The 11,104-nt window shown below is 47.3% G+C and overlaps 1 protein-coding gene across 1 annotated transcript; it reads right to left on the reverse strand.

Annotated features, from left to right (window-relative positions):
• Positions 1-1,099: 1,099 nt before the first annotated feature.
• Positions 1,100-6,703, reverse strand: Krt24 (keratin 24). Its single transcript, XM_057774921.1, has 9 exons — positions 6,316-6,703; positions 5,990-6,231; positions 5,000-5,082; positions 3,894-4,050; positions 3,490-3,651; positions 3,268-3,393; positions 2,301-2,518; positions 1,960-2,042; positions 1,100-1,361 (listed from the first exon to the last, which is right to left on the reverse strand). Exons 1-9 carry the CDS (start codon positions 6,701-6,703, stop codon positions 1,258-1,260), a joined length of 1,563 nt encoding a protein of 520 aa, XP_057630904.1. The 3' UTR covers positions 1,100-1,257.
• Positions 6,704-11,104: the final 4,401 nt, after the last annotated feature.

The raw sequence follows: 11,104 nt of genomic DNA on the forward strand, positions 1-11,104 counted from the left end.
CCATATCACATGTCCAACCATCTTTCTCTATGGTTTTTATTTGGTCATCTCTTACCGTCTGCAAACACACAATGTCTCATTCCCACGCTGTATTTGACAAATACTGTCTAATCAAGTCCTATGCTAGTCTTTTTTTTTTTTTTTTGAGACAGGGTCTCACGTAGCTCAGGCTAGCCTCAAACTTGCCATGTAGCTGAGGACGACATCAATTTCCCGATCTTCCTGCCGTTGTCTCCCGAGCGCTGTAATTTGTAGGCGTGTGCCATCCTATCGGGTTGAAGTCTATGAACACCCTGTGGTGCCCGCTATCTTCATGTTTAGTTTCGCTCCTCAGCGACAACATAAACTCTGTACTGTTGGTCAGGCAGGGCCTCCCTCTGTAGCCTTGGCTAGTCTGGGATTCAGTGTGTCACCGAGGTTCCCCTGGAACTTGGGGCATTTTCCTCCATTTCAACCCCCCAAGTGCTGAGGTTACAGGTGTGAACAGCCGCGACCAGCTGTGAACTTGTTTAAGTACTTGGCATAACTTGTGTGTCTTTTTCTAAATGTATAAAACACTTGTTCAGTGACTGGCATAAAAAAAAAAGGCATTGATGAATTATAAAATGATTGTTCTAATAATTTAATTCTCGTTGGAGGAGCTAGACTGTTGGCTGCAGTGCTAGGGACACTGAGGTCTACTTTCAGCGATGGTGCCGTTCTTGTTGTGTGTGATGTTAAAACCCAGATGCTGAACGGCTGATATCTTCCCTTACTAAGGAATTCATCAAATAAATAATGAATTCAGGTTAATAACACAACAATGAGCTGTCAATCACAACTTCATCCCTGGGTAGAATATTAAATTTCTTCCTTTTTTTGGAGCCTGTCCTGGATCTCACTCTGTAGACCAGGCTGGCCTCGAACTCACAGAGATCTGCCTGCCCCTGTCTCCCAAGTGCAGGGATTAAAGGTATGCACTACCACTGCCCGGCGAAATATTGAATTTCTTGGGAAAATAAATACCCAGTAATGACTTTGTTAGTTTGCAAAAGTAAGTTTTATTGAAGCACAGAAGCAGTCAGAGCCAACTTCTCTTTTCTACTTTTGAAAAGTTCTAATAAGAAAACACGAGGCTGCAGGAAATGGGCTGGTCAGCTCTATTGAACAGCAGGTCGGTTGGAAGTGAGCCATCACTAGGTCAGAGTGGTGCGCTCCTCACCAATTCCCCTCTCAATTGTTTCCTTTGACAGACGGCCCTGCTGATCTGGAAACGGCTTATTTTATCTTCACTTCAGAAATGCTGCTGACTTGAGAGGAGACAACTTTGCCATCTACCACTTCCTCGATGATGGTCTTCGTCACTCTTGTCTTGCTGGGATCTGAAAATCACGGGACCACAAGGTCGTGTGAAGATGGTCATTGAGCCCAGAGCAGGGGAAACTCTGCCCTTCCTGACTGTGCTCTCTCTGCTTAAGATGCTGTCAGCAACTCTGCACGTTTTAACATTTATTTTTAAAACGTTTGTATGTGTGTGTGTGTGTAGGTGGGTGCACATGCATGTACATGTGTGCATGTGGAAGTCAGAGGACAACCTCACTGTGGTTTCCCAGGCAACGCCCACCTTGTTTTTGTTGTTTGTTTGTTTGTTTTGAGTCAGGGTTTCTCACTAGCCTGGAATTTGCCAAATGGGCTGGCCAGTCAAAGCTTCAGCAATCTATCTGTCTTTACTCTTCCCTTGCCTTGGAATTCCAAGTTCATAAATCTGTGGCACCATGCCTGGCTATTTTTTCTCTATGGGTTCTCAGGTCCTTATACTTACAAGGCAAGCACTTCTGACTGAGCCATTTCCTCAACCCAACAGTAAGAAGATGCAACACGTAAAGCCTGCTTTTCATTGCACAACACTCGCCAGCGACAATCCATTATAAAAACGCTTTTAGATGGTAACATTATCATCAATATTAGGAAAACGTCTACCTTTTCCTTGGCCAGAACAGCTCCCGGATCTTGAATCACTCAGCACCACATGCCTGGATGCTAAGTTTCCATAATCACATCCACTGCAGGCAAGAAGAAAGAGTGGCGTTCTCCTTTGCACTGGCCTAAGGTGGGAGAATTCCTCCAGCCCCCAGAGGCCCCAGGGTGCAGCTTTGGGTGTGTTCTGACCAGGCTGTGTCTGACCTCTCCCCGTCCATTTTTTGATTTCACAAGCCCACCTCACACAACTCCACCCACCCCACGCATCTCCGCCCACCTCACGCATCTCCGCCCACCCCACGCATCTCCGCCCACCTCACGCATCCCCCATCTCCGCTCACCCTCCCTCTCCGTTGAGCAGGCGCCGGTAGGTCTCGATCTCCTCCTCCAGGCGTGTCTTGATGTTCAGCAGGCATTCATACTCGGCCTTCTGGCATTGCGTCTCACCCCGAATCTGGCTGAGCTGCTCCTCCAGGCAACTGATCTGTGTCTGGATTCCAGACAGCTGAGACCCGTAGCCAGCTTCCGTGTCAGCCAGGCTCCCTTCCAGAGAGCATTTCTAAGACGAAGAAAAAAAAAATAAACATGTTGAAATAAGCCAATGGGTGATTTAGAAAAATATCCAATTTTGTATGAGTAGGGATATGCTTTTATCTGCTACGGGCACAATCTATATATGTCTTGTCTTTGCTTCTTTAACTTTCCTTGGCACAGCTCAAATGAAATCTTTAATGTGAATAGAGGTAGGTGTGTGTGTGTGTGTGTGTGTGTGTGTATGTAGCCGGAAGTTGACAAATGTATGTTACCCTATACAGTTCAAAACAGGGTCTCTCATTGAGACTGGAGCTCACTGATTTGGCTAGGTTAGTCAGGAGTTCACCTGTTTCCATGCACCCCCCACCCCAAGTTTTCACATGGGTGCTGGGGATCTGAACTCTGGTCCTCATGTCTGCACAGCAAATACTTTACCCGTGGAACCATCTCCTGTCCTACACACACACACACACACACACACACACACACACACACACACACAGGTTTTTCTGTGTAAACTGTCCTGGAACTTGCTTTGTAGACTAGACTGGCCTAGAATGCACAGAGACTCACCTACCTTTGCTTCCCAAGAGCTGGGATTACCCCCCCCCCCCCCCCCCCCCGCCTGACTCTTTATGCTCTCTAGCAGACAAAGCAGTTTTCCTTTTTCTGTGTTTACGTGTGTAGTGAGCATCTTGGCAAAGAAGGACGACTCATTCGCTGAGCTCTTTGTTGGAGAGTTAAAACAAGCAACCGACCCCTGTTTGTACATACCTGGGCCAGCAGGGACTGAAGCTCAATTTCCAGGGTTTGCACTGTGCGCCTCAGTTCCATTACCTCGTTCTTGGCAGAATTGGCTGCCCCTGCATCCGTCGAGATTTGGACTTGCAGGGATGCACTCTAAATGGAAAGAAAGCACAGTTGCCATAGGCCGCAGCAGCGGAGGTGGTGGCTGATGCGCGGCTGCAGGTTGAGGCCCTTGGCGCTGCACCGTACCCGCTCGTTGAACTGTCTCTCGGCTTCCTGGCGGTTGTGCTCAGCCAGCGCCTCGTACTGGGCCCTCATGTCATTCAGTAGTTTGGTCAGGTCAGTTCCTGGGGCAGCGTTCATTTCTACCGTCACATCGCCTCCAGATCTTCCTTGCGCGCACTTCATTTCCTAGCATGAAGGGATTAAAAAAGGCGCCGCGGTGATGCAGATGGTAAGTTGCCACTTTCTAACGCTTGTGTTACTGTAAATAAACATTGGGAACCATGACACCGTGAGCAAGATTCAACATGCTCTCTGGCCATTGGATGGGTGGGGAGTTCATTTAGTAAAACGGAGTTTACTTTTGTAGACTAGATATCGTGGAAAATATGGATGGCAGAACTGTTCATGTATGCGGAACCCGTTCCTACCTCCTCATGGTTCTTCCTCAGGAGGACCAACTCCTCCATTAAACCCTCGATCCGCATTTCCAGGTCAGAGCGAGTCATGGTAAGGTCATCCAGCACTTTCCTCAGGCCCTTGATGTCGGCCTCGATACATTCCCGGAGACACAGTTCATGCTCATACCTGGAAGGGGTGGCAGGTGAGGGGATCCTTCCTTCCTTCCTTCCTTCCTTCCTTCCTTCCTTCCTTCCTTCCTTCCTTCCTTCCTTCCTCCCTCCCTCCCTCCCTCCCTCCCTCCCTCCCTCCTTTTCTCCTTCCCTTCCTTTTTATGTTTTTAAAATTTATTTCTATTTTATGTTCACTGGTGTTTTGCCTGCCTGTCTGCCTGTGTGAGGGTGTCGGTAGCCCTGGAACTGGAGTTACAGACAGGTGTTAGCCTCCATGTGGGTGCTGGGAATTGAACCTGGGTCCTGAGCCATCTCTCCAGCCCCAGAGTACCTCTCTTTCACACCCCTGGAAAAAGTTTTGACTTTGGAGTCCTGTTTTTTCTTTTTCTTTCTGTGATGTGGGGCCCAGGCTCTATACCCCCAGTTACCCCTGAGTATTTTGATAAATAAAACTAGCTGAGGTTTCTTTGATGATTTTTTTAATCTCATAAAGAAAAATAATTTCTAATATTCTAGCCATATGTGCAATATTTTTTGAATATTTATCAGCCTCCCCACTTCCTTCCTCCCTCCCACTCTATCTTGCTTTCCCTTCCTTTTCCTCCCTTCTTTTCCAACTGTGGTCTCTAAAGTTTAGTCCTGTGAGCCATGCTCACTCTTGTAACATAGCAGCCAAGCTAGAGGCAAGAAGGTGAAGAGTTAGTTCAAGGGCAGCCTTAGTTCCATGGTGAGTTCAGCTCCAGTTTGGGTTACACAAGCCTTTGTCTAAAAACCAAACAAAACCAAAACACGACAACCCTTTCTAAACCAAGCAAATAGTAAAACAACAAAAAGAAAACCATCCAAGTTCACCACCGGTTTCTTTGTGAATTTAGGTCGTGATCCCACAGAGGGCTTTTCCCTCGGCAATCGGGCTGTGTTTTATTTCCTATGATGCTTGTTTTCAAGTATCTCATGTTTCTTACTTCATTCTGAAGTCATCGGCAGCCAGTCTAGCGTTGTCCATCTGCAGAGTCCTCCTGGCATTCTCAATGATGGCCGAAATGACCTGAGAAAGAGGGAGGACAGACTCCTAGCTGATTCTCCTGTTTGACTTTTAATACCTACCCATGAGGGTGGACATGGCCTATGTCATGAACTCTTAAAGGTGGGTTGGCCTGCAGACTGGTTCAGTAGCGGTGCGTGTACACTTAGCACCCCATGTCTCTGCAGCGGGAAACAGCGTGCATAGCTATTGGGGTAGACACGGGACACTGTTTTACAGAGTGCCGTCCTCTGCCTATTTCTGTTGTTCGGAAGATCAGTTATTTCCTCGCCAATCGAAAAAACTAATGTGAACACATAATTCCACTTAAAAACATACGGCTCATGCATAATTTCCCGTTTCATGACATTATGCAACATTTTACCAGATTCTATAGGAAGAAAATAATTTTAAAGACGAATCCAGAAAGACACAAAAGTATACTAACCAGTCAGAATGAGTCATGAAGTAATTAGGTCACCCTAATTATCCATCCATTCAGAATCGGCCCTCTTATGACCTGTCAGGTGACTCTCCGTCACTGTATGAACGCGATACTCACATTTGAGATTCAGACAGAATACTACTGTTTTACGTCATATGCAGGACGGCCACAATCAAGACACAAGAGGGCCCATTTTGCACACACAAACAACTCCTTGACCTAGCATTTCTTTAAAGGGCCCTCGAGCTGGCTCAGCCAGGGCAGGCGCTTGCTTCCATGTGTGATGAGCTGAGATTGATCCCGGGACTCACATGGCAGAAGGAGAGAACCAACTCCTGTAAGTTGTCCTCTGACTTCGACACTTGTGCCCTGGCATGCATGCCCCCTCTCTGTACACGTAAGTGCACGCACACATGCACACACACACATGAATAAATGTAAAAAGAAATTCATCATAGTGTATGACCCGGAATGATAGAGTCCCACCTGGTTCTTCAGATCTTCCATGACTGGCCAGTATTTGCTGTAGTCTCTTCCACAGTCGTCTTTTCCAGACCCATGCTTGCTGTACCATGCCTTGATTTTAGTCTCCAGGTCAGCGTTGGCCTCCTCCAGGGCTCGCACCTTGTCTAGGTAGCTGGCCAGACGGTCATTGAGGTTCTGCATGGTTTGCTTTTCAGTTCCAGAGAGAAGGCCCCCATCACCGCCACTGCCACCGCCAAGGCTACCTCCCATACCACCAAAACCAGAGCCCCCACCAAAGCCAGAGCTCCCACCAAAACCACAGCCCCCACCAAAGCCAGAGCCTCCACCAAAGCCAGAGCCCCCACCGAAACCAGAGCCCCCACCAAAGCAAGAGCCCCCACCAAAGCCAGAGCCCCCACCAAAGCCAGAGCCCCCACCAAAACCAGAGCCCCCACCGAAACCAGAGCCCCCACCAAAGCCAGAGGCTGCTCCAAACCCACCCGTTACCACGCAGCTACCAAAGCCCCCTCCAGCGCCACTTCCAGAGCCGCCCTTAGGTCCCCCACTTAGACCATAGCTGTTGCTGCTTCCCTGGAAGGCCCAGGAAGGACTTGCCCCCAGCCCACAGCTGCTCCCATTGCTGTAGATGCTTCCACCGGCATGCGCCCCACTGCCCGAGGCCCCGGAGGAGGAGACTCGGGAGGAGCAGGACCATCTCTGAGTTGAGCACTCCATGTTGTTCCTGCCAGGGCTGAGCTGTCTCGGGAGACTGGAGAAGGTGGAGAGAACCGTTCTTGGCTGCCTCTTGGCTCTTATATACACGCCAGCAGGGTGTTCCTTTTCTCTGTCATTTCCTAATCCCTGCTACAGTTTTGTTAATCCCTAATTGGATAATTCCTTTTCCATGAACCTACTCTACTGGCTCTTTTTATGAGGCTGGGTCAGACATTAGAAAAGATAAGGTGGAGCCAATTTTTTTTTCTTTTCTTTTCAGAATTACTGTTCTAATCTTTGAGAGGTTTGGATGACTGGTAATTTTTTCAGAAAACACAGTTCCATTCCATCCGATTTACTGCATGATTTCCCAACGTCAGAGCGTATCCCTGATTACCCAATGTAATTAAAACCCATCGGTGTGATGAGAGGGAACGATCCTCAACATGCAGTTTTTTTGTTTATATTGTTATCAAAGTCAAAATTAGTGATAACATTAGAATTGGTTTCGCATGTAATGGAGCTCTTTCTTCTTTGATTTGGTAATTTCTTTCTTGCTAATTTAAAAGGAACTGATTTTTTTTTCGGTTAATAGGAAAAGTTAATCATATACTTCCCGTGAGTATTGTTGACATGCTCATTCGGGTAAATACTGACCGAGAATGACCCAACAAGGTTTCAGATCGTTCTAGCATGAGATCTGGGCAAGGCTGCCAATGCCTCCTGCATGCCTTTCTGATTGGACTCTGCTCCTTCTCGCCCCACTTCCCACCTTGAGATAAGGTCTTGTATAGTCCAGGCTGGCCGAGGACACACTAAGCTTCTGGTTCTCCTGCCTTTACCTCCGGAGGTTTGCGACTGTAGCCATGTGCCACCATGTTTTATACTGGTCTGGGGACTGAACCCAAGCCTTCGTGGTCTCCAGGCAAGCACGCTATGAGCAAGCATGCTACCAACGGAGAGACACCTCCAGCCCTCTGCTCTCAGTTTACAGTAACAGCAAGATCTAAGTCTTCAGAAATGGAGAGGAACCGAGGCTTACCATCCCTGCCTCTGTTCTGAAGGCCACTGGGAAGAGGAATCTGAAACCGCTGTTAATATGCAGAGGAGTAATTTACACCGGGGAGATCTGGAATTGTTCCAAACTGACCAGTCTTAATTTAGGTTTCTGTTTCTGTCTAAAGGATATTTAGAAAGGAGGACCTTCATTTCTTTCTTCTCTCTCTCTCTTTGTTTTTCGAGACAGGGTTTCTCCTTGTAGCTTTGGTGTCTGTCCGGGAACTAGCTCTTGTAGACCTGGCTGGTCTCGAACTCACAGAGATCCGTCTGCCTCTGCCTCCCGAGTGCTTGGATTAAAGGCGTGTGCCACCACTGCCTGGCTGAGGACTTTGATTTCTGATTATTTATGCTACAATCAGGGTCATCACATCTTAGTATCTTCATTCTGAGACCTCCCCATTCACTTTCAGCTTTGTGTTGTTCCATCCTTTTGTGGTATAGATATTTCCTTTTATCTTGGCTACTAGTTCCTCTGGTTTAAAAGTGTCACTTTAAAAGACTAGCAGTTCTGGGCGGTGGTGGCGCACGCCTTTAATCCCAGCATTTGGAGGCAGAGGCAGGTGGATCTCTGTGAGTTCTAGGTCAACTTCGTCTTCAGGATTACCTGCCTAGAAAAACCAAGAAGATGGGAGGGTGGGGGAGGGTGGGGGAGAGAGTGAGAGAGAGAGAGAGAGAGAGAGAGAGAGAGAGAGAGAGAGAGAGAGAAGCAATGGGGCTAGTGATGTGGCTCAGTGGATAAAGGTGCTTGCTGCCAAGTCTGACCACCCAAATTTGATATTTGAACTCACGTGGAAGGAGAGACTTGATTGCTGCAAGTTGTCACCTGATCTTCAGAGTTCCCCACAGCAGGTGCACACTGGAGGGCACACGCACAAATATAAAACAAACGTGCAAATTAAAAACATAAAAGATCACTGATATTCGATTCCACTGGCATTAAGTTCCTGGAGGCGTCAAATCACAGACATAGACTGGAGTGAAGGTGCCAGGGCTGGGCGGGGAGCGGTGAGTCCCACAGCAGCTATTGAGTTGGTAGTGTGTGAGCCTTGCAGGCTGGGAAGGCTTCAGTAGGTCACGTGCACCGACAATGTGAGTGCGCGCCACACTGTTGAACTGTATATGTCAAGTGATTACGACGGTAAGCTTGATGCGTGTATTTTATCACGATTTTGAAAAGGTGTTGTTTGCAAAGGTTTACATGCTTGAGTATGGCTTTATACTCAAGTGACTGAGTTTTCATATTTGAAGTGTTCTCCCTTGATGGTCTTTTAAACCTTGGGTATGCTTTAATCTTAAACCAACCTTCTTCCTTAATTAGCTTTTCCTTAAGCTGACTTTTTTGCGTGTTCATTATTAAATTAGGTGATGATTACCTTTATTATTTGTATGTTACACACACACACACACATGCATGCACATGGGCCAGACGGGTTGGCCAAAAAGCCTCAGGGATCTGCCTGCTCTGCCTCCCCTCCCTGTGCCTCCTCTTTTACATGGGAATCAAATGTAGTGGCTGGCAAGTGAGCGAGTTTTTCTTCCTTTGGAAGTTATGAAGTGGAATCTTTCCACTCTGATAAATTGGACTAAGGCGGTTTTAAGAAAGGAACAAAGGTAAAGTAGAAGAAATCTGATGGAACTGAGAAGCCAAAGAGCCTGGGGGCAGAGAGCTTTCTGTGAAAGGCCAGGAGAGACAGCGTTCAAAGGGGTCGGATTCCTCTGCTGTGTGTGTGACAGTTTCTGTAGCTGTCATCCGTTCTGGAGGTGTTTGATGGCTTCATTTATAATGTGTTTTGGGATATCCGAACTTTCTGGTCTTAACCGAGGAAGTATGGGATAGTTGAGGTGTTCTTTTTAATTTGTTATAGTTTTTCTCTTGATATGTTTTATAATGCCGGAACCCTCTCTCCTTCCCTCTTTCCTTCTTCCCTTCCTTCTGCGGGTCTCCTTCTTCCTTGGGATCTTTGGCCCATTGGTCCACGAGGGTGGAAGAAGCAGAAGTGAGGGACAGGGTTCTGATGGCTGTGGGTACATCAGAGACAGCCCTCTGGGAGATGACTTCAGTGAGTGAGCTCAGCTTTATTACAGAGCAGAGGGAATATACAGTATTGGGGAGCCTGGGCAGATCCTAATTTGCATTAAGTGATGCGCTCCTATCATAAGGCTTCCCATGTGGCTGCAGGGCCCTACAGCAAAGCTCCTAGTGTTTAAGTGCAGCAGGGGCAAGGCTTCCAGCAGGGTCACCCTAGAGATAAATCAGGCCTCCAGGCTTCGAGACAGCATTCAGATAAGGTCAATCCTCTGGGCCCATTCCCTAGATAATGGCAGGTAGAAAGCAGGAAGTCTTGATTGGTGGGGGCTGGGGAGGGGAGTTCTCAAGTTGTCGAACTTTGGAGAAAGATGTTAGGCCATGAGAAACTGCACCTTCTGATCAGCAAGAAGGCCTTCCAACTCCTTCCTTCTTTCCTTCCTTCCTTCCTTCCTTCCTTCCTTCCTTCCTTCCTTCCTTCCTTCCTTCCTTCCTTCTTTTTGCTTTGCTTATTTGTAATTCTGGGGCTCCAGCCCAGGGACCCAGGGACTTGCAAATGCAGGCAGTGTTGCACCAGTGATCAACATCCCTAATTTTTTCTTATTTGTTCTTTAAATTGACATTCAAAACTTCAAAATTGAGTTTTTCTTTTTTTGTATGTGTGTGTGTGTGTGTGCATGCAACCAGTTGTGCAGAAGAGTGTAGAGGTCAGAGGTTGACTTCAGGAAGTCTTTTTCTATCATATCTCTTCATCATCATCATCATCATCATCATCATCATCATCATCATCATCCTCGAGGCAGAGTCCCTCACTGAACCTGGAGTTCACCATTCCAGCTGCATCAGCTGTCCTGTGAGTCCCTGGGGTCCACTTTTCTCTGTCCCCTCAGTGCTGGGGTTACAACTGTGCACAAGTATGCCTGGTTTTTATGTGAGTTTAGGGCATCTGAACTAAGGTCCTCATGCACATAGGAAGCTCTTTATCTCTGGAGCCATATCCCCATCTCTCAAATTAACTTCTTAGGCTATACTTCCCTGGGTCTTTTCGGAATGGATCAATGGGGCAGGCGGTTACTGGGATCTTTGCTGCCTCCAATGCGTTGGGTAATGAGTCAGCGCGGAAATGAGCACACAGACAATCTACAGGATTTCCTTCTCTATGTTTGTCTCCCTTAGATGCGCTTTTGCCCTTTCTTTTAGTTGCATCTGTGTGGCTTTTCTTCTGCCTGTGACATCTATTCCGGAGACTTATCTGGACTCTGTGACTTGCAAACTGTCTAGTGTATTTAGTGGATTAAAGGCCTTTAATCACACGTTTAAACACAACCCTGTTCCGG

This window comes from Chionomys nivalis, chromosome 7 (assembly GCF_950005125.1).
Source record: "Chionomys nivalis chromosome 7, mChiNiv1.1, whole genome shotgun sequence".
NCBI lineage: Eukaryota > Metazoa > Chordata > Mammalia > Rodentia > Cricetidae > Chionomys > Chionomys nivalis.